The 23,998-nt window shown below is 37.2% G+C and overlaps 1 protein-coding gene across 12 annotated transcripts in view; it reads left to right on the forward strand.

Moving 5' to 3' along the window:
- The window catches only part of AOPEP (aminopeptidase O (putative)), a 214,066-nt gene that overhangs the window by 86,805 nt on the left and 103,263 nt on the right, over positions 1-23,998 (forward strand). For all 12 annotated transcript variants that reach the window (XR_008574757.1, XR_008574756.1, XR_008574760.1 and 9 more), the window contains 5 exons: positions 5,328-5,517; positions 7,292-7,398; positions 12,589-12,691; positions 12,810-12,917; positions 21,460-21,503. Coding sequence is in view for 6 of the 12 variants with exons in the window: in XM_054810922.1 (XP_054666897.1) it covers positions 5,328-5,517; positions 7,292-7,398; positions 12,589-12,691; positions 12,810-12,917; positions 21,460-21,503 (552 nt within the window). In the remaining 6 variants the exon portion in view is untranslated. The remainder of the gene's footprint in view (positions 1-5,327; positions 5,518-7,291; positions 7,399-12,588; positions 12,692-12,809; positions 12,918-21,459; positions 21,504-23,998) is intronic.

The raw sequence follows: 23,998 nt of genomic DNA on the forward strand, positions 1-23,998 counted from the left end.
CACGTAAAAAGTTCAGAGCAAGTCGTGATTCAAATTTTGAGGAAATTTCAGCAAATCTATACATGATATAGCATGAAAGGATATAGCATATATTTTCATTTGTGAACATAAAGTTAAGAGAATTGAATTTTTGGGAATGAGATGGATTGATACAGTTTTCCTTTGGGAATGTATCAAATTCTTTGTTTTGTTTGTTTGTTTGTTTGTTTTTAACCACATCAAACCTGCATCATTTTTGTTCAGGTCAGTATGTTAAGTCCATTTGCAGTAGCAAAGTAATGTCTCTTGGCACATAAAAATGGCAATTGTCAACTCCTGTCAATATTTTCAATGTGGTTTAGTTTATTTTTGTTCATCATAGAGTTCCAGAGCTATTTTGGTATCTGAAGAAAATTTATAAATTCCTCTGTGAATAATGTCTGGACAAATCAAATAAATAGTTGACTTGTACATCCAAAGACATTGGAAGGTGGTTATACTGGATAAATACACATTGTATTTTTATACAGATTTTGACTTCAAGGCTGTTCATTTGGTGTAATACGGGATTTTTTAAAATGGGGGTTATGTTTCCCCTTTTCCAGTCAGTGGGAACTTCACTGGACTGCCACCACTTCTCAGATATGATGGACAGTGGTTTAACAACTTCATCTGCCAGTTCCCTCAGGACCCACAGATGCATCTCATCAGTCCCATGGACTTGTGCACCTTCAGGCTCCTTAGATGGTCTCAAACCTGATCTTCTCCCACAGTGGGCGGTTCTTCATTCTCCCAGTCCCTGCCTTTGCCTTCTGTGACCTGGGCGGTGAGGCTAGAGCCCTTGCTGGTGAAGGCTGAGGCAAAAAAGTTGCTGAGTACCTCAGCTTTCTCCATATCCCGGGTAACCAGGTCTCCTGTTTCCTTCTAGAGAGGGTCCACATGTTTCCTAGTTTTTCTTTATCACTGACGGACCTATAGAAGCTTTTCTTCTTGTCCTTGATGTCCCTGGCCAGATTTAATTCTATCATTCACCTCCCCGTGTCAACATTAGAATGACTTTCAACTGTAACTTCCAGTCACTTGTTGGTTTCCCACTATGATGGTAGGAAGGGAAAACTTCACAAAGTTTCCGTTATTTCTGGAACAATCCTCAGAGTATTCTAACTACCTGATCCTTGTCTCTGCAACTGCATCTGCAGGTATATTTGTTTCTAGTACACTAAAAACACAGGAGATTAAAAACTTTGGTTGCATCTGTAGTTCTCTCCATACTGGACTTTAACATACACCATAATGCTGGAGACTATAGAGGTAAGTAAGTGGATGTTGCATGTTCTTGTGCCTGCATTCCAATGGCACAAGTGTTCTCAAAGATAAATTAAGCTAACATTAAAAGTCTGATGTAGATACCGCACGCAATATGCTAATACTTTTCTTTGTATCACTGGAATAATGTAGGTTGAAGGCAACTGATGAGAGATTGCACAAACTCTATGTAAAGAGATGTCATTTAATTGTCTAACTTTATCAAATTACAGTAATCTGGAAATGTATATCTTAATTTTAATGTGTTCCTTTGAAAAGATTTTTAGAGAGATTTCCCCTGCTCCCCTCTACATATTTAAGAAGGCATTTTCTAGAAGTACAGTAACTGTCTAACCGATTTACTATCTGACTACCTTTTTCTAAATAGGAAAAGATATGCAATATGTGGAGTAGTATCAAAACATGAAAAATATTTTTTTTTATTATATAACTTCCATCTGTAATAGTGATTTTGGGTGCTACTTTTGACTCCAGAAGCATAGTTTTCCAGCTAATATGGTTTTGGCTCTGTTACTTCAATAAATACAAAGAAAAATGTATCTGCAAATCCCTGTGTGTTAAGAGGGAAAGACTTCTACTTCAAAAGGAATGGAACGAGTCTGTTAGAAATGAGCTTCGTGTTCCTAGCTTAAATGTGTACTTAAGTTCTTGCACGTACATTTGGCTAGAGTTTGTGCTATGTGTCTCATCTGATTATGTGTGAGCAGCCAAAGATAGCATACTGCTGCAGCCTGTGTGCAAAGCGGCACCTGCATCTAAGTCATGAGTCTGGAGAAAAAGGTTTGCAAAATGGTTTTCAGAGATTTGGCCTCTCAACTGATTAGATTACTTTTCAGAGCTCTAGGACTCATTGGAACTCTTTTATTTGTTAAAGAGACCATTTATTAAGAACATTACATGGGTGGATTTTGATGGTTGGAACATCAGGACCCTTTGGCCTTCCATACCAAAAATTTCTTTCCCATTGGGGCTCAGTTTTTCCTTCATATGCATTCATAGTTACAGTGTTGAGATTTCCATGAGCTGCAGTTTATCAGGAGAGGGAACTTTCTCCTTCCTTCAGTCTTATGATATGAAGATCTAAGTTATGAGGGTGTGATTCTGGTCAGAATAATAAACTTTTGCTTTAAAAGTGTAACCAAGTGTATACTTGTTGAAAACAAGTCATTAACTTCTTTTTCTGTAAGAGCCATTCGGAGCTTGTCCAGCTTCCTGGGAAGGACTGGTGGGGCTTTTATTTTTTTTTGTTAACTGGGAGAGATTTCCTCCCATCTTCCTTACCCCATCCAGCTAGCCTGTTCTGGCCTGCTTTAGAAACTTGGGCCAGACTTGAAAAGACATCAGCTAGAGGCATTTATAAGCTGTACATACCGCATCAGGTCTTGATGTAATTGCTGAGGTGAATCACCTTTGTCCATTCCTAGTGCATGAATGGATTTCTTTCCTTTTCAATTCCAATGAAAGCAATGGATATCAAGCCTCATAATTTGGTCCTAGTAAATCAAATGGACAGTAGGAGGGCCAAATTCCTATTCTGGTAAAAAAAAAAAAAGAAAAAGAAAAAAAAAGGTTTTGGCTATTTTTGCAATTTAATCATCATTCTGATTATCTTATTTTTCACATAGACACTTTCTTGAATTATTGAGTGTTTTACGAACATAACATGTTATTCATTGCACATCCTAGGTGGTGTAAAAAATGTAGATTTGGTTGGTATAAGTAGAGGTGGAATAGAGTTTCTGGAATTGGAATGCATTGGAAATAGAGAATCTGTATTTTAAAATAATACATAGAATCAAACTTCTCCAGAAACTAATAGAGACAGAACATATTACAAAAACATGTTCAGTCCTTGATAAAATTACCTGTAAGATAAATGGGAACTTTGCACTGCTCTGTGTTGATGTCTCTGAATTGGAGATACAGCTGCTTGTTATGGGCAAACAAAATAAAAGGAATTATTTAAGGTGTTTTCAGGAAAGGAAGTTGCTGGCTGTACCCAGACTCTAAAATGAAATTCTGCTGCAGCACACAATCTTATTTTTGGCCTTGTAGAAAGTTGTATTCTTATTCTTTGGCCAAAATTTAACTTGTATACATTTTTTCTCACTGAAGTTATTTGTAATCCTTCCATAAAGGAGAAGATTGGCCAAATCTGACATTTCTATTATTTAAGTGATTGGAAAAAGCAGAAAATACAATCTTTACTTTTATTGTGTATTTACCTATGGTAGACTTAAATGCAAACCATTCTATGAGCTTGTTTATAAGGCACGAAATTACTTCTGGTTTGCTTAACCAAATGTCCGAAACAGTGCCAGCAGTATGTCTGGAATGTTATTTACTTGGTCCATTTCTGCAGTTTTTCTTTGTAGCACTGTACACATGCCAGTTAGGGGTCATTTACTTACAACTGACCAAAGTAATACCCCTGAAGCTGCAGTTATTCTTCTCATCAGGGGCTTTATAATAAAAGGTTCATCATGTTCTGCAGCTTCTGTGCTTGCACTTTCCCTCCCTCCTTCCCTCCCTTCTCTTAATCAGAATTGCTTTTGGCAAAGATTTGGAGAGCTGCTGTTTCTTCTTGCTTTGTTCTCTGTGATTTGATTCCTCTATTAGTGCTTTAATTTCTTACATTGTTTCTGAAAATGCCAGGTGATTGAAATATATTAAATTGCTTTGCTGGATGACTATTATTACTTATAAGAAGATGGTTATTGAGTATGTTTTTCTGTCTATGTGTGTATCATATGTTATCATCTCAGTTCCAGACATTCAACTGGTTGCAAGAAAACTGTGGGTGTTTTAACATTTTCAGTGGAAGGGTAGGGTGGGTGGGGAAGCTCTTTGGAACGCTGGCGAATAATATTTGACTTTTGGAAATGTCTTAAGGCCATGCACTCCCCTCCCCTGCTTGGAAGGCTAGACTTAGTTTTGAAGACCTGTGTTCTTGAAGGTATTACCATTATGCTTTATTTCCTTTCTAACTGTCTGGAGTTGAGAAAATAGTTGAAATGCAGATTATGGATGCCGAGGGTTAGTGCAGGGTTACTCTGCAGCTGGTGATCTTGGTTTGTGCTCTTGCTGCTGCCATCCATGGCACAGTGCCCCATTAATCTTGCGTGTTAGAGGGCTTAATTGTGCTACTTTTATTTCCTAGATGTACTTAATTTCAAAAATTATGTAACTTTTGAGATGTTAATGTCTGTGAAGTCTATAAGCATAGCAGAAATTGCCTTACAGCAGAACATGAGTTGGGAACTGCAGTAACTTGCAATTCAGTGTAAGTAATTTCAATAGCAAAGCAATAATTCCTAACAGTTTTTTCCCCAAACTTCTTGCAGTACACCAGTGCAAATCAAGAGTAGGTACAGATTGGGTTGTTCTCCCCTGTTGTGGAAAGCAGATACTTAGTGAATATTGAGTCTCCTCACTTCTGTGCTTGTGGTAAAGGATGTTGTTCTTCCTCTGCATTTGCAGAAATGAGCAACTCTTATCATCAGATGGTATCTTTTCAACTTAAATTTTAACAAGCACATGTGCTTTACTATACATGTCTTTTATTGCTTTTGGATAGTGATTTGTTTTCTTTATAAAATGTTTCCGCTTTATTTATTTCTAGCTTTGATCATTTAACTGATAAATACTTGCTGCCTATATTCACACCTGCTCGTCTTTTATTATCCTGGTTTATGTATAAATGCTTATATTGAAACAAATCAGTCTTGTAATTTGAAAAATAGAAAACTTCGGTTTAAGTTACTTGTTACGAGTAATAGCTGTTTGACGGTTGAATACAAAACAATTGCTTGGCAGAATTTTAGTGTGATTCTCTGCCAACCAACAATAAAGCACAACCTAATTCCTAAAAATGCCTGAGCTATAAACTATCAGTCATGACCTAGCATGCATATAGTAATAACAGGCTGAAAAGGCTAATAAAGCCTCTACATTATTATGACTATGCAATGCATGTTATAACAGGTCAATAATGTATTTTGTCACTCATTCCTCTTGTGCAGCCCACACATCATTTTCCTGTCACAGAGCGTATTACCGGGAGGGAGCCATCTCTGTGGAACACGTCTGTGCCATGAAATTGCTCATGCCTGGTTTGGACTGGCCATTGGTGCTCGTGATTGGACTGAAGAGTGGATAAGTGAAGGGTTTGCCACCTTTTTAGAAGATATATTTTGGGCTAGGGCACAACAGGTAAGGTGATGATACATCACTTCTCAATTGAATTATGTGGAAATAAAAATTATATACCTTGCTGTGACTTATATAAATTAAACCTCCTGTGTTATGAAGCTAAGTCTTTTAAAATAATACTGGCATTTGCATGATAACTTGATTTAAAAAAAAAAAAATCCTTCCTGATCCACAATGAACAGTAATTTTTACAGAGGTAGAGGTCAGTGCAAATGAAAATGGAAAAATCTGTTTGTCAATGATTACCTTCCCACAAATGTACTACTCAATTATTACAATTCAGCTATCAAACAGTTGCTCTGCATTCTTTCCAGTTGTATTGTGTTCCTGAAACTGGAATAATCAGCAGAGTCTTGCTGAATATTGTACTATTCCAGGTACCTAATGAAAGTGGTCTGGTTTTGTCCAGTGGACAGCCAAGAAGCGTACCTAAAAATAAAATGGAAGCTGACAAAATAGAGCACCAGCACATACACTTTTTTTCCTCTTATACTGCCCAGCAAGAGTTACCCTCATGTCAGAGGCTTACAAATCATTGTCTGCCTGAAATTGAAAGGCTCATAAATTGAATGTCAGCTAGTAAGTAGTTTTCTGATCCAATTCTTATTTTTGTTGTACCTCTGCTACTTGCAGCATTTCCCGTGTTAGTCATTTTTTCCTGTGCTTGTGTCAGGCCCTGATTATACCCCTTAACACTGCAGAGCTCCATCTGTGGAAGAACAGGTGGGACTGGGAACTCACATCGTACGCTCTTCTGAACCGCCATTTTATTAAGTATCAGGCATATTTATAGCACTGCACAAAAGAGAATTCCTTATCACTTACCATGTTTCTGTAACAAGAAAGAGAGGAAGGCTGTTGAAACACTTCGCTTTTCCCTTCTGGTCCTAAAACTCATTTCCATCCTTACATTGAGCATCTATGCTTTTGTGAGTCACTTGAAAGCAATTTCATTCTAGTGACACCTTCCATATAGCTGATTGGAAAGGACTAAGCAACAAAAGAGGGTGATTAGTGCTCTTGTTAATTTATAAGGTCAGAAAATGTATTTTTTTTTCATTTTTAGAATTTATGAGTCGTTTTGTAGCCATGGAATCGTACAATTGTAGGATTACAAGTGTATTCCATAGTGCCTGACAATAATTTCATGTGACTGAAATATTGGTGTAATACAAGATAATAGCAGCTGCTTTTGCTTTCTCTCATCTCCCATCTTTTCATATAATAGAGAAGGATAAATTAGTTGTTATTTGTAAGCTGACAACCTGGCATTTATTTCATAAGCATGCATCTCTGTTGATATTATGTAAATGGAGGAAAATGCAACAGGGAGCTTTCACGCGTGTGTCAGAAGTAGTAGGAAAGAGGAGTGAAGTCAGGACACAAAGCAGCTCTTTGCTTTCAAGGCTGGGAAGAGTAAAGATGCAACCAAAACCGATATGCCAGGTATCTGTACTGTGCATTTCGTTCACTTATTGCCAGTCACTAAAGGGAAAACAACATACCCATCTCTCCTCAGGCAGAAATATTTAACCAACTATTGATTTGATGCACACGGCAAGGCTTCTGTTTTCCTTAGTGCTTCTATTAACTCTTACAGCAGCAACTGTTATTTTTTTTTTTTTTTTATTTTTATTTTTATCATGAATATTGATACTGTTTCCTTCATCTTCTGCACATTAAAGGGAAACAAAATAAATTTCTTTTTCCAAAAATTATTATTGTCTGTTGGGAAACGGCAATAAGTGATCTGTGTTCTTTGTACACTAAACAGCTGTCACATGATGAAGTAAAAGGGCAGCAGGAATTGAAAGCTTTACTTCGCTGGCGACGACTCAGAGATGAGGTACAGAACTCTGAAGAAGAGCTGCAAGTTTTAAGGTAACAATATGACAGTGTAATCTTTGCTTTTGCATGTTCTCTCTGTCCTGTTTTCCACCATTTTCTCCCTTCAAAGGATGTGCATCCAAATCATCTGATTAAATCCACTGCATTTCCTTATTTCCTTCTGAAGAAAAAAGAAAAGTCAAATTAAATTGACTAGGTTATTCATCTTCTGTATAATGCAATTGCTTTTCTCTTTGTTTAGAAAGCTTTCAAAGACCATGGGATTTAGTTTGATATAAAATGTCTCTAAGCAGTTTACAAGAGCCTCTATTCAGGGAAAAAAAGAGGCCATTTCCTGAACAAAGTTCACTGTTTGAAGCTGTAACATATTCACTTTCTGTGGCTGAAGACAAGCACATACAGGAGTATGGTATCTAACTGCCAAGCTGAATGAAGCTTTAAAAAACAAAGGAAAAAGCATAATGAACTATATAAACCTTTCTCTTTAGAAACAACTAATAATGCTATTTAAACAAAATTTTGGTCTTTAGGTACCAGATGCTGAGCTCAAGGCTGCTTCTTACATAGCTAAAGACATTAGATCAAAAAAGGATTCTTGATTTGCTAATAATTAATAATCTGGGCTGTTCTGATTGATGTCTTTGGAATTTGCCATAGTCTTTTATCTTGAGTGGCTGCCTAACATCTCCACTGCTCGTCTCCTCATAGTCTTTGACCAAGAAAAACAAGTTTCTTAATCCTAACTCAAATTAGCCCTACACTGACCAAAACACAGAAGTAGAGGGACAGATTTCAAGAGATTATGTAGACCATTTTCCTAGCCTGAAATACAGGCAGTATGCACAGATCATCTTAAGCAGGTTTTTGCTAACATGTTCTTAGAAACCTCCAATAAAAAAGTTTCCAAGGTACCTAGCTAAGCTGTTTCAGTGTTAAAAATTGCTTCCTGATGCACAGTTGAAATATTGTTTGTTTCAAACAATGTAGATTTCTTCTTTTCTTTCACCACGTGGAAATGAAGAATAAATTGATCGCTGTCTTCTATATAATCAACTTTTAAATGTTTTTGGAAGACTCTTGCCATTTCTTTAATTTTGAGGTCTTCTTTTCTTTTTATGCTTTCCCAGTAGGACCTAAAAGCCTTTTATATCTGAGCACTGTTCACCAACATAAAAATTCCTCTGTATAGCCTCATGTAATCTGAAAACGTGTCACCAACTTTGCATAGCTGTACTCTTTCATTGAGCTGTTTTACTTCATGTTTCTTGATGAGTTGTGTATCTTATATTTAAGCAGAGTCAATGAAGTTATACATTTGCAAGAGTGCAATTTGATGATAGCTGTAAATACAAAAGCAAGCCTTATCACTAGCTGTCATACAGCTGCTACCAACACAACTACTGATTGACAGACGCTGGGGTTTTTGTTTGTTTGTTTTAAAAAAAATATTTTTGCAAACATTGGGTTTTGTGATATGAGGCTTATATTTCCATTTTAAACATTATGGAATCACATTTGTAATCTTTTGAGTTAATTATGTAGTTGTTACTTTTAACAAATGTGTATGTGGTGTAAATTTTTAAAACAATTTTTCTAAGGGCCAAAATATCCTTTGTAGTTTGAAACTCAGGAAGGATTGATTTATCTTGTAATTGAAACTTAAGCTTTCTCTTGAATTCCAGTCAGTAGATATAAGTCTCTGTAATAAGCATGCTGCTTACCTTTTGCATAGTGGTATTCTCAATGCTAATACAAAAGAATGACAAATTGTTTCTCATTTGAAAAATACGCCTCAAATGCACACTTTAGAAGAGGAACATGATGCCAGCTTGGGATTCTGGCAATCTCTTCCTCTCTGATGTCTCTAGTTTCCTGTAGTTGCATTTAAGGACTTTCCACTGGTTTCAGTCACATATAAATATTCTCTACTGTTTTTGTGACATGGACTCTGAATGTTTACTGGGGTTTTTTTTCCTTCTTCTTCCTTCTGAAAGTGTGTCTGTGTGTTTTCCTGAGTTGGTATGGAAGAGAGAAAATTTCAGTCTTGGCATTGCACTGGGTTTTCAGTCTGTACTGAGGCTTGTGCTAGTTCAGGCTTGTGGTTTTTATACAAAGATATTAAAAGTAAATGATAACTGTTTGTTACTTCTTGCCAATTATGTCAGGAAGAAAAAAATCAGCCAACCCACTCTTCCCAAGCATAAACTTATTCTTCAGTTACTTTTTTTGTTCCCCACTGGACGATTGTATGATTTTTCTATGCTTTCTTCTAGCAGCAGGATAACCCTGCCCAAAACTTGATAGCTGATCCTATTAACTTTTGATCCAGCAAATGAATACCTGTTCAGATTAGGTGAAAGCCACTCAGCAAACTGATCATCAGCACGATGTTTCTTCTTATTATGGATATTTGATATTACGTTATAGTAGCATCTCTTAAGCTACCTGTGAAAAAAGAAGTCAGGTATGAAAGAAATAGGTAAGTGTCTTTTCAGCAGGGAGCAGCTCTAAAAGGCATCACCAGCAATTCTTAGTATTGAAGAAGGAATTTGTGGCACTCTAGTGCCACAGGATAAGACTGTAGACAGAATCCTGTGTATTTTTTCACAGAGTTTGAAGCAAACCTGCAGGGATAAAAGTACCTGTGAAAAGTATCCTGGCACTCATTCTGCTGGCAAGTATCAGCACCAGCACTCTCATCCAGTCTCATGAAAGCAAAGACGACTAGAGAAGTCCATTTCATTCTGTGGGATAAAGCTGGTGTTGAGATTGTTTCACACCCTGGCCTTTATGACTGATTCTTCATTAAGACAAACCAGCATTAATATCTAATTCTAAATTTGTCTCTGAGTTCCACATGAGTCAAGTCCATTTCCATCCTGAAGCAATGCTCTCTGACTGCTCTGTAGGTGTTCACAGAGTTTTATTCTATCACACTGATAGGAAATGTGCCTTTCAGGTGGTCTCTCGTGGTCTCTGCATAGGTTTTCACGACTACTTAGCACATCAGAGCACTAAATTACCAAGGACTTCTGCTGAATTGTACGTTTGCTTTGTGTGATGTACTTCGCTACCGACAAACAAAAAGCAGCATCTTTTGCTTCCTTCAGAAATTTGCCAATATCTAAAGTATGCCAGGTAGCATCTTGAATACCTTGAATCAGCTTGCCTTTAGCATTATGCCTAGCTTCATCAACTAGGTTAGATGCCAGGTTTTGTAGGTTAGTGTAACAAACTTTGTACAGTAACAGTCTTTGTACCCAATGTGTTGTAAATATACTAAGCATTAGTTTAAAATAGTGTGCTGAAGTACTGGTGCAGAGAGCAGGGTAACTTTCTGAATATTTACACTCTTCTGCAGACATCATCAGGGGTATATATACATCCTTTGCAAAATGAAATTCTTCAGTAGCATCATCCAGATGGGATGATGCTTTGTAGTCACCTACTAGGATCTACATAGGGCAAGGCAGGAAGGCAGACAAGAAGGCAGGCAGGCAGGCAGGAAGGCAGGAAGGCAGGAAGGCAGGAAGGAAGGAAGGAAGGAAGGAAGGAAGGAAGGATTATGATTGCCTGATTTAGAATAATTGTGATTATGGGAGGTATTTCAGTTTAGTGTGGATCCTGTAGCTTGTGCTTAAACTCCATTTTTCAAAGTCTATAGACTGGGCTATTTATTATGAGAGAAATGAAATGGGTTTGGCTTTTTATATATGCAGAGAACAATGAAAAGTCGCATATGGAATGCCAGCAGGCCTTCCTTCCAGGACACTGATCCAGAATGGAAATAGATGGACCTCTGCTCTTCTACAGCAGGTCTGCAATGGTTACATTATCTTGAAGAACTGGAGTTACCATAGGATAAGAAATCAGTTATGAATCTCCTCCTTTCAATGTTGAAGGAAGATCTTCTATATGAACTATAGCATGGTAACAGACTATGTTAGGAACAGTGTAAAATGGAATTTGCATTTTGTTTTTCTATTTTATTTTAAACAATTATATTTTATCAAGATTTTTCTGTGTGAAGTGAATTTCATGTGCATAGGTCCTAAATATAGTGCTTAAAGGGTGAAAAAACCAGCTTAGCACTCCGGAGAAAACTCTAATAAGAAACCACTACACAGATACAAAAAAGGAAGAATGTTTTCCTCAAAGCAGACGCAGATATGAAAGAAATTTGATCACAGGGATTAGCTTGTGGGAAGTGTGTGAGTCATGTGAAGAATCCTGCACTGCTGTGGCCTGTGTTGCCTCTATTCCGTAGAAGTGGAGGGAAGGATGTTTGGTGTCCAAGACTGGCCATTTCAAAATCCACACTTAGAATTGGAGAGGTTGTTTCAGTCACAGGCAGACAGACATCTGTTCTCAGACCACTGTTGGCTGGGATGTTTTCTGGATGGAAATAAAAAAGCTAGAGGGCTCTTCAGTACTATGCCTGTGAAGGCACCGCTTATAAATGAAGAAAAAATGTTTGCATAGCTTCTCTGTAGTTTCACTCTGTGCTCATAAGAGTCTAAAAGTCCTCCAGACTTTACTGCTGTAGATTTCTGACATACCAGATGCTGTATTACATTTTAAAATCAGGCAGTGAAGTAGGTTAGTTCTAGACATTATTGTCTGTAAAACCTAAACCTCTGTGTGTGTGAAAGGCTTGCTCTTTCAAAACTTCAACTACTTTTTTTCCAACCCCAAATGGCAAAAATGAAAAACAGACCATTATTTCTTCTGCAGTGTGTTGCGTGCAGATGAAAGAGATTATTCTTGCAAGTATAGTTGTGTAAGCTGTTAAGCCAGTGTTCAGGTATAAGAAAATAATCTCTAGTTGAACATGACTTCAGTATCCTTCCCTTCCCTTCCCTCCCATGCCTTTCCATGCCTTCTTTTGTTTGTTTCTCTTTGTTCATGATGTGTCCATGCTCTGTGGAATGTCATGCAACATGATGTCATGCTGGCAGTGAAAAGAGTGTATCAACTTAGTGATGGATTTCATTTGTACCCTGACTGTCTGATCAGCTATGTACAAAATTGCATTAAAAGTATGACATTTGTTTGTTTGTCTAAGACAAGTTATTTACTTAGGGTAAAGAAAAAGACTGAACTACTCACAGGTGTCTAAAGTTACTATGTTGTTCACAATGCTTTCAACTATGAGAACATGTAATGTATGAGTTATTTCTTTACTGACTTACCCAAGACTTAATTAGTGTGTTACCGTTTTAGGCCCAAAAAAGAGAGCACAGGAGAACTGAGTGAGTCTGGGGCATCTGTTGTCAAACATGGTCTTAAAGCAGAGAAAAACTTCATGCAGGTTCACTATTTGAAGGTGAGTGCTGTCAGATGATTTTTATTGAAATTGCTTTACTAATGTGATAAAGACTTATTTCTTCTAGACATCAGTGAATTCATAGCATCCTGTTTGTTTCTGGCTTAATTTCTTGCAGGGTTATTTCCTTTTGCGGTCCCTAGCAAGGAAAGTAGGAGAGGCTTCATACCTTGCATCTTTACGAAAATTTGTCCATAAGTTCCACGGGCAGCTTGTCCTTTCTCAGGTACTGTGCTGGGGCTATTCCCCACTTACTGAAAAAACAAATGACCTAACTTTTTGGTTTGACTATCTAAATCACCACTTCTGGTTGTGGTGGAAAGGAAGAAGCAATTGTAACTTGGCAATATTGGAGAAATTCCTACCTGCTAGAGGGCAGAACATTTTTTTTCAGGGTGATACATAAATCAGACACCCCGCTAGTATCTGATAATGTAAACAATGGGTGATTTTGGTTTTTTTAAGCTTGATACTTTGAAAGGTCAATAGGTGAACATAGGTGCTGATGTTCTCAAAGATAAGGTCATTTATCATACTGGAATTGTCTCCCGTAGTCTTTTAGTTCATGGGTTTTGGTTGTGGTCAGTCAGTCTTTCTCCTGATACCTCTCTGTTTCTGATAGAGAAGAAACACAGAGTAGGAATGTAACTGAAAAATTCTGTAAATTATAACAGTGTGTGCACATTAGATTTCTAACTTTATTTCCTTCCTCTCTGCATGCTGCTTGAAATTCAATGCTTATAATTTCACAGTGTTTCTTATGAGGATGCTCTTTCTCACGAAGTCAGAGTGATGTCCCCATCACTCTATGACATTGCACCCACCTGTATTACAGTCTTGTCACAGCCTCTGTATAGGTTCATACTCCTGTGCTTTCTAAAACATTCTGTTACTGACACATTAATCTAAAAGGAATGTTTAAGATGTTCTGCTTCTTTCTTTCAGTAGACTTTCTCTGACAGTGATACCATGCAGTGGCAGCCCACTCTTAAGAGCAGTTGTTGTTGTTGAACAGGATTTCTTCCTGGATTGGTGAAGACTTGGTTGTAAAAAATAATGTTAAATTAGGAATGGGAATCTGCCTTCCCTAAGTCCAACTGCATACATTAATCACTTGAACTACAGACTTAGCTTTTTCTCTTGCTGGCATAAATGGTGTATAATTCTTCCATGCAAAGTAGAACAGCTTCAGAAGGAAAGATTGAGCAACTCACAGCACAGTATATTGTACTATCTGTTACATAGAGAACCCACCTGGGCTGATAAATAGAAATTTACCTCCCCCTGTGTCTTTCTGAAAAAAAGTCCTGTAACCACTGGCTGTAACATTAAAAGGGGGACTATCTTGTCCTCCAGTGTTTTGTTTTGAGAACGGAATGACATAGGTCTCCAAACCCAAAGTTCTAGTAAATCCTGTTGCTTCTGTAATGCTGTGAAGACAACCGTTCATGGGGGTGTCTGCGAACCAGGTCACTGAACTCATCATGGTTAAAACTAGGCCTGGAACAAAAGGCACAACAAAACAAATAGTTGGCATCACTAGAAGAGCAACACGATGAGAGTGAGGGGCAGGGGAAGAGAGAAGGGATATGAGTAAATTTCTGAAACCAGCTGCTTTGCTGAAGTCTGCCTTTTCTGGAGTTATGGTTGAAGTCTTTGAGGGGATTCAGGGTGGTGATAAATGTCTCCTTGCAACACAGAGTAAGGGCCTCTGATTTTGAGGGAACGGGATCTAACACTTTCCTGTTTCTTCCAGCCACAGTGATTCTTTGCTCATGTGCTTGCTGTTTTGAATCTCACTCTTATGGGGTGAGATGTCTGCTCATGTATCGTACAAATAGCTCATAGACCTGTGGATTCTTTTGTATGTCAAGTTACCCAGGAGCTGGGCATAGTAGTTCTACTACGGCAGCTCTGCCCTGTGGAGGAATGTTTGGGGTATTAAGGGAGTTAATGTTTCCACTGCTGCAGCTGTTTGTCATGTTACTGAGACCCTGAGCAGTTACATTTGGCATAGTGAGGAAAATGCCGATGACTATATGAGCCTTGTCTACATTATGGTGTCCAAAATCATAAACATGGTGCTTCACAGCTGGAAACTTTCTGAAAATTACAGAAATCATGTAACTGCTAAAAACAGGAAGCAGCCCAGTGTTTTAATCTGGTGGTAACAAAGGTTCTCGCATTTTGGTAAGAAAAAGTTAGCTTCTCATATCAACATCCTGGTTGATGTGAGATGCATTATGTCAGTAGGCTGTTTAAATGCTGCAAAATATCGTAGCACATTATGCTATTAGTCATGATAGCTAAATTGCATTGTAATTGAATGACCCATCTACTAGAGACTTCTCCCTTTGTCCAACACTCTGCTATGAAATGTCAGTTTGTAGCTTATCTAACTCCAGTCTCGTAAGATGAAATACTCTATGTTGTTTCGGCACACGAAACAACCATTTTGGTTATTGGATAAATTGTTCAGTATTTCTAATTACTCAAGCAAGAGTAAGTGATGCTTTTATTTCAGGTTTCTTAGGCTAGTTTTTATTTGAATATATGCAGTCTGTCCATAGCTATGTGCTTAATGTAGGTCAACAAAAGATACTTTCCTTCATTTGAAGATACTTGATTTGATGGAGAAAGAGCTATGTACTATATAACTTTTATTGTGTGCTTTCTGTGCTTTTACCTTGTTTCACAGCAGCCTAAATCCAGCTCCCATTGAAGTTGCTAGGAAAAGAATTTTAACATCATCCTGTTGTTTGGTCAGTATGTTAAAAATTAAAAGGACATAGGACTATATCCAATTGTAAATGCATTTAATTTTTTTGTAAGAAATCTTAAAGATCGTATTTATATCAGCGTCTGGTATAGGTAGATAAGCAATCACAGCAGGAATTGCAAATGCAGAAGCAATGAAGTCAAGTTAGTACAAAGTTTATTATTCAAGTTCCTTCTTGAACAAATGTGCTGTCAGTGTTTAAATGAATATACGATTTAAAATAAATAGAGGTGCAAGTGGTGAGTTTAAATATCATAGTGTTGTACTTTAACCTTGTCCAAAATAATTGTAAAAGTTCCCAGCTTTAGTAATTGTGGGGATGAGGGAAAGTAAAAACAGTGAAAATAACTGCCCATGTTCTGAATACTAGTCTTGTTTTCAGTGCTGTTTGTAGTATTTTTCCTAGATGGGAGCTGCAGGTGCAAGGAAATGACTTCAGATGTCAAACATTAATCAGTTTGCCTTTTTCCTTCATTTTGATTGCGTGCTCAGTATGTTTTTAATAGTAGTTTTTGTTTATTTTAGTTGAGTTAGCAACAGACAAGTAAAGCAAGTCTGGAATCTTTGAGAAGGATTTAAAAAAAATCTTCCATTTTTCTTTCTGTGAGAGAATTCACTTAGTAATTGCTTTGAATGAACTTTTAAAATAATGAATGGGGTGTTACTGACTATAAATAAATAGAAAGGAGTGCAAGTTGCTGATATTCCTAACACAGTTAAAGCTGTTGTTCAGTTTCATATTGAAGTAAGAACACCTTGGCAATTGAATTGTTTGCAGACTTTGGTTTTCATGTAGTTCTGTCTGCTATAATAATAACCCAAGGTCTCTAGTGTTCATCCATCTGATAGAGTTATAATTTGCTATAGTGAAATAACAGTTAAGGAGGCAGTGCTTAAAAAAAATCATAGTTTATGCTATTCTTAAAAGTTTTAAAGTATATTTTAAAGGACAGAGAGATTAGAATGAAGTAGGGCTAGAAATGGAACTGGAGAAGAAAGCAGAGTAGCAAAGCTAAGAGGAGCCCAGATGTTTTATAATCATTTATAGTACAGATGAGTGATTAAAAAGTCAGTTAATGTCTCACACGTTTTAATGTCCAACAGTATAGTTGTATTAAAAAAACAAGTATCTTTTGGTATCATTTATCTCAAGTATAGAGATCTTAAACAAAGCAGCAAGTTTTACACATAAAATTGTCTTCTATCAGGGAAGCGATCCATATATTTGAAAATGTCTTGGACCTTGCTGATAGAGTACACATCCTTCCCATAGCTGCTGAACTTACTGAGTCTTGAGCCTCAGTCTTCAGCTGTGGAGTATCTTTTTGCATTTCCACTTCTGTCGCAGTAGTGTCTCATTCCTCTGCTGACCTTAAGTTTTTGTATTTGCTTAGCTTCCATTTAGCATCTTTCAAGCGTAAAATTACATGATAGCTTGTTATGCAATATCATTTGATAGGAAAAAAGATAAATTCTTTATTTCCCAGAGCAAAATGACAAGGAAGCAGTCCCAAAGCATGTGGGTTTTATTAGTGCTGAATCATAGCTCCACCTTTTGTTAGATTTAGTGAGATGTATTTTAAATAATCAGAGTCAAATGCATCTTACATATGATTTTCTGCTGGATAGTCTTAAACAGAAGTCCAAAGAATGATTGAGGGCCCTATGTAGCACCATTGATACATAACAGGTCTAGTTCCTCATCTTTTTCTTAGGTATATATGTGTGTTCTTGCATGTTTATACATGTAAAATAGAAGGAATCTGTGTTTAATTCAAATTTTTAGGCAGTGGTATATTTTTATTTTTAGTGGACAATGAGACATTTGTGTAACTTCCAAAGAAATTAAAACATTTTAAGTGAATTTGAGACAACATAGGCTCTGGTGTGAAAGCCTCTGGAGAAGGTGTGTTCAAGTTGCATGCCTTCACTTCCCTGCCTGGGGTCTAGTTTCAACCTTCCAGTGAATAAGGTAATGAGGAATGCCAATGCTTTGTTCAGTGAATTAAGTGACAGTCAACATACTTTTTCCAATTCATTTGGTCCCTGAATGGACTTATCTGCTCTGAGGTGTTTTGACATGTACAGAGATATTTTTTGTGAAAGACCTGGGGCTCTGACAGAAACCCTTCTACAAATATAGTTGGGGTGATTTAAGGCTTGCTTCCCTTAGTTATTCACGCTGTACCTAAGAGGACAAATTCAGTCTTGTTAGTATGGACAATTTACTAAGATTGGTTTGTGCGAAAGCACTGGACTGTGAATTTGGGTAGCTCAGGCAGTGATACAGGTTGCCTTCTGCTGCTGTGCTATAGAGGCACAATAACCCCAGTCAGAGAAATCCTGGGAAAGGGCCATCCACGGGGCTGATACCACCTTAAATATCCACAAGATTTACCAGAAATCCGTGTCAGATCCTCATATGTTGTATGTTTTCTTGTTTGCCACAATAGTTGTTTGTTTTTCTTCAGGGAATTGCTAGTGATCTGAATGCAGTTCTCTGGGCAACCAATTCTGCTTTTGAATGGAGCTAGTCAGTGGCTTGGTCGCCTGGGGCTTAAACTGTTAAGCTGTCTGGCTAATGATTCTAGAGCATATAGTTGGGGAGTCTTGCCTGCTCTTGGTAGGAAGTTGTCATCTTTGGAGGGGCAGGCTGGGCTTGTTACCAAAACAGCAAGAACAGGATTTCAACATGTTGCTGATTTTGTTAAATAAAAGCCAGGAAGATTGGGGGGGGATAAAAGTAAACAGGATCCTAGTAAGGGTTCTCCTTATTTGTTTTTCCACCCAAAAGGGACAAAGTAACATTTACCATTTAGTTATGCCATTTACAAACTGCATAATTGACAGGGATAGTTTAACTTTGAGTGGGTAATTTCCATAAGAAATTGGATGTAAGAGTATTTGGAGTTTATTTGTTGCTAACTGAATGTCCTTTTAGATGTATCACTTTTAGTCATGAAATCTTCATTGCTCTTATGCATCTTATTTATATTTCAGTTAGAGAATTTAACTGAAAGAATCTGCTGGTTGTAGAGTACTTGAAATATCTAGATTTGAATTTTTCTTAAAGATGATGGAATTTGTCTTTTAATATTCAGTGTTCTTTATTTAATATTAATATGGGTGATCAGACATAGGTACCTGTCTGGTGCCCCAAAACAGTTCAAGATTAGAAACATGCTGGTCATTGCTCAAGACAAGAATTGGAGTAATAATATAGCATCTTTAGTCAGGACATAAAAGGTCTTCTAAACCTAGATATTTCTAGTTACTGCTTCAAGTAACCTTCATTCCTGGGGTTCTCAAAATTACTTCTTTTAACCTACTTCTCAATGATTGAGTCCCAACTCTTCTTTGCCTTTGACTCAGACATGCTACATGCATTAACATACAAAGAAAACTTCTCCTTGATCTCAATTCAAAGTCTGTATCCAGATTTGATCTGCTCAGCAGCAGCCCAAAGTTGCAATTGTGATTAAAACTGTTGGCTTCAGTCTAGACTAATGTGAGAGCAGACAAGAGTCTTTAAGGAATTTAATTATGAGGGTCTAGCAAATCCTTAGCAAACGTGTGTGAACTCATTTTTCAAAGGCTTTTTCAGTTTGGCCAAATGTCAATAAAATTCCACAAACTGCAGAATAAGTTTCTGTATATGGGGAAAAGTTGTTTTCTAGCCTCTAGGTTTCCAGCCAGGGAAGAACAACAGGAGTATGTAGGGAAGGGAGATTATTTCGTAATATGAATGTAAGCCAGCTTGTTAATAATGCAGCACTGTGGTAGCATGGCATTTCTAACTCATAATTTCTTTCTGGCTTCATTGAATTACTTGCAACAAAGACAAAAACCAAACTATAATTTGTTTTATGATCTGGTTCAGCATTTATTTATGATTACCCTGGTCATCCACAAGTCTTTGCTTCCAAGTGTAAGGTCATAGAACCTCTTAAAGAAATGGCATCAAAGCTTAAAAAACCCCACATTATTCCCTAACTTTTCTCTTGGGCACTTCTGAATCATTTCATCTAGGGAGGAAGAAAAAAATAGCCTGAGGATAAAATTTCACTCCAGATGGTTAAAGTTTGGCAAAATTATAAGCAACTGAAAAGTTTGACCTGTAATGGGATGTGTCATACACACTTGATAACAGGCAAATGTTAAAAGCCATGCAAATATGAGATATGTAGTAATTTGTTTTCCTACTCTGTTTTGGGGCATCAAAATAGAAGCAGTTAAAATAAAATAGACTAGATAAATCCTGATTTTAAGGAAGTGTGTAGAATGATGTTTACTGCCTTACACTTAATAGATATTTGGAAAAATGAAGACAGCTTTAATCACAAAGGAGATGGTTAATTTCATAGCATAATATACAGAATATAAACCACTTCTAATACCAGAGGTATATTCAAGTGTACTATGGGACTGATTATAAAAAGTTGATGCAATCCAACCAGGGAATCTAGCTGCATTAATGTATACAGAGATGGTGCAAACAGTGTCAAGGATAATCGCTTCAGTATTACTTTTCACACATTTTTGAAACAACTCTGATGATGATCTTTTAATGTTCTTTATTTCCATGTAAGCTTACTCTGTATCTCCAGCAAAGCCTCCACAAGTGGAAGGAGACAGTAGTTCTCTGTTTACATACAGAATAATGGTACCAAACTGCACGTAGTATGTTGAAATAAGGGGATTTCACACTTTATCATCATGTCAGCAATACACTGTAGTTAGGACAAAATGACTCCTGGCTCTATTAATAATGGCATTCTTGCCACAGCCACAGTGAGCCCAGCACTGTGTAATTTACCTTTTGTTGTGAGCACATTTTACAGGCACTGCACCATAGCTTGAATCTCACTTGTAATCTAAAGGAGGAAAGCTTAACCATGTTACCAGTATTTTCAATTCTGCAATCACCCTTTCTTTGATTCCCTAACAATGCCACAATCAGACAGAGAAGCAGCATCTTTTGTTGAATGCCATGGCAGATTCTCTAAATAAAAGTTTTCTGCCTTTTAGGAAACATTCTTCAAGACCTTAGAGAACAAGTACTTGCAATCAGAAATCAGCCTGCACTCACATATTGCAGTGAGGAACATCATTAGCCTGTGAAACTTGTCTTCTCAAAGATTCGTATTAATAAAGTGGATGTATTGCTTTATGAAACAGCATATAAATGAATAATTCATATTAATAAATCATCTTCTTATGAGATTGCTCAGAGGAGTGCATTGTGTCAAAGTGATTGTCATTAAAATTAGGTCATATATAGCATGGGGTGCCAGAGAACCTTTGTGTGATTTTAGGTATAACTTTCTAAAGAGGGCTTATCATACTGTTTATAAGTGAGGATGATAGTAATGCTGTTCCACTGGCATTGCACCTTCTTTGTAAATCCATGAAAGAACTTCTAGCTACCTTTTCTTTGAAGAATTTACTCCTTTGTTGATGTGGTTGGCAGCAACATTGTGAATTTTGTCACAGAAAGAAGAGTAGGTGTGATCTTCCTATCAGGTATGTGCATTAAGGGGGAAAAAAAAAAGCCTTATGTGGTTATATAATTAAAGACAGTGTGATAACATAAGCACAGTGGAGAGAATGTAAACACCCTTAATTCTGGTGTTTCTTAGCCTTTGAGTATGTGAATCTGCAGCCTTTAACAGTTTTAAATATAGTTTGTGTTGTGTATTATAGATTAAATAGAAGTGGGAACGTGGGATTGCATTAAAATAGTCAGCAGGCTTTCCAAGCCCATTTTCTTTCAATGTTGACACTTTTTGTTTGTGTGGGTTGGAAAACTGACAAACATAATGTATGTTGTATAAATAACTGAGCAGTATATCACCATAGCATATATATAATCTTCTTTGTTATCATTCTGTTATCTGCAGTCTTTATAAATCCATTGCTTACTAGCAATGCAGACACAGAGTTATGTCTTCATAAACGTACTAACTGTGGTGCTTTCTTTGTTTTCCAGGATTTTCTTTGCATGCTGTTGGAAGACATCCCTGAACAAAAAAAGTAAGTGAGAACTAGGCTAGAAAAGTCAGAGTGGAAAGTAGAAATCAGATTTAAATATGAGCTGTGCTAGCCAGAAATACTAGGATTTCATTTAGTATTGTTCTGCCTATTTTTTCAAGAGTGTGTTTGTATCTTTCTCTGAAAATTATCAAGACACATATGCACAAAAAATATGAGACTTGCTGTGCTGTTGCTGTCCCATGCCCCCCCCACCCCCCACCCCCAAGCAGTGCCTGTAACTTGCACATTAGGGCAGCAGTGAGGTCCTGTGTTCACTACGCAATCTGAAGTGCCAGGCGCAGCTGCCTCCTCAAATTAATCTGTGATCCTCCTGCCAGCTGCTTTTGGCACATGGCACCCTAGAGCAAGGAGGCCAGAGCTTTGCCATGGATCTGGGAAACCAGAGAAGATGAATTTTCCTCCAGCTGTAGTCTGGTACCATCCCCTGGCTGTCACACTGTGTACCAACCAGGGAAGGATGGAAAAAGCTAACGGAAATCTAGCATTAATTGCCTGGCATGTCCTTCAAAATCCTGCTGCATGTGACTGTGACTGGCTAAAGATGATACAGCTAGTCTTTAGCAGAGCTTCGATCCATCCCTGCTTAATCCGTTGGCTTGTTCTGTGCTACTACAGACTATGCTACAAATAGATTCTTTTGTAGTGGAGCTTTACATATAATAGTTTTAGAAAATAATGTATTCACTTGAAAAATGCAGTTTTGGGCAGCAGTATTCCAAAAGTCTTCATAAATCCAGGTGAGTAGTTTGGAAAAAAAAAAGAGAGAAGATATTCATAGAAGTCAAATGTATTGAATTTTTTACTGAAACACTTCTTAGGGGGTGAGGGACAGAGAAGCTAGTTATCATTGAGATAATGTGTTTTATGGCATGATGACTTTAGTTTGGGTGGTGTTACATTTTCCAGTGAGGTACCGTAGGATGATATTTTGTTTATATCATTGGATATGGGTTTCCAGCCCAAATATAATCAGGAATATGTGGGAAAGTGAATTATTTAGTGGCATGATTATACATTGATTTGTTAATAAAATCTCTGTTTTCCTTCCTTTTTACACTTGTGTTTCTGTGAAGTCCAAACCCAGTGTAAAATGTTGTTTGAATAAGCATCTGATTTTCAGCCTAGAAACATGCCAAAATTTTTAAAATTTCAGTGAGAACAATGCAAAAGAAGTATGTCTCCATTTGCATTGCATCATACTCCAGAATGTATGGACAAAATTTCAGATCTATGGTAATTCATTTTACAATCAGACATACAGCCTATCTGAAGTTACCTATTGCCAAAATTACCTTAGGTGCAGGTATCAACAGCGATGCCAGGATTAATAGAACATCTGGATATACAGAGGGCCTTTATTTCTTATCTGCTACAAAGATGTTTTTTCATTCTTGACTGTATTCTGTTGCTAGTAGACAAATACTAGCCTGAGGTAAAAGCAAAGGGAGGAAAGATAAAAATGAAATATTTTTAGAGATCATCTGCTGATGAGTGTTTTTTTGCGCAAAGTTTCAGTCATAGGAAAGAAATGTATTTCAAGATTAGAGCAACACAAAACCTCCCAGACTTGTACAATTCTACCAAGGACAATTTTAATGTTAAAACTAAATGCTTCTTACTTGAAAAATATTAAGCACTCTAATATAGTGAAGTTTGTAATGGAGGCTGGACTTAATCATATTAAAAAAAAAAAGAAGAAAAGAGAAATTAGTAGTAGGGAATCAAGCCAAATCCTACCTTCAGCTGTGGCAACAGAGGCAAACTAGTGTAGCTAGGAGTAGAATTTGGGTTATGGGAGAATTTTGTAATGAGAACAGGATTAACATTGGCAGAAAGCAATCGTACAACAGCATGGAAGTTTTCTGTAATTATTACATTGGTGTAACGCAATATTAGTTTTCTGCTATTCGATACAGCAGACTATATCTAAAAGATTCTCACCCTTCAAGTACTTAATTCTTTTAGGTTTTAGTTACAGGAGATTTTTTTAGTGCGTTCCCAGCGATGAGCAGTTCCAAGATACAGACATAACTTTGTAAGTGGTAGTCACTGATTTTTGCTGCCTCCTGTACTCAGAGGAGGAGGATTATATGCCTGGTTTATAGGGCTACTTCACTTCCTGCTCTGACTCAATTTAAATGGCATGTTAGCTGTAGGAATCCATTCTCCAAGGCAAGATCCTCCCGTTTCTGGACGGCAGCTGAATACTGACATCAGACAGACCTAGCAGTACCTTCTGGTCCTTTAGAGTTTCCTGGCTTGCCTTTAAGGCAGATTATTTTTCTGTGTGAAGGGCTAATGGCAAGGAAGACAAACAAATACCTATCATTATCCTTCTCTGTTTTCAAAGCCTTTTAAAATATAACATGCACTGGCTATAGCCTCACATTATCTTACCCTTTGTGTAGCAAATCTACAATACATTTCACCTGTAACTGAGGCATCTTATTTCCTCATACATAATTTGGAACTTC

Source organism: Grus americana, chromosome Z, assembly GCF_028858705.1.
Source record: "Grus americana isolate bGruAme1 chromosome Z, bGruAme1.mat, whole genome shotgun sequence".
Taxonomy (NCBI): domain Eukaryota; kingdom Metazoa; phylum Chordata; class Aves; order Gruiformes; family Gruidae; genus Grus; species Grus americana.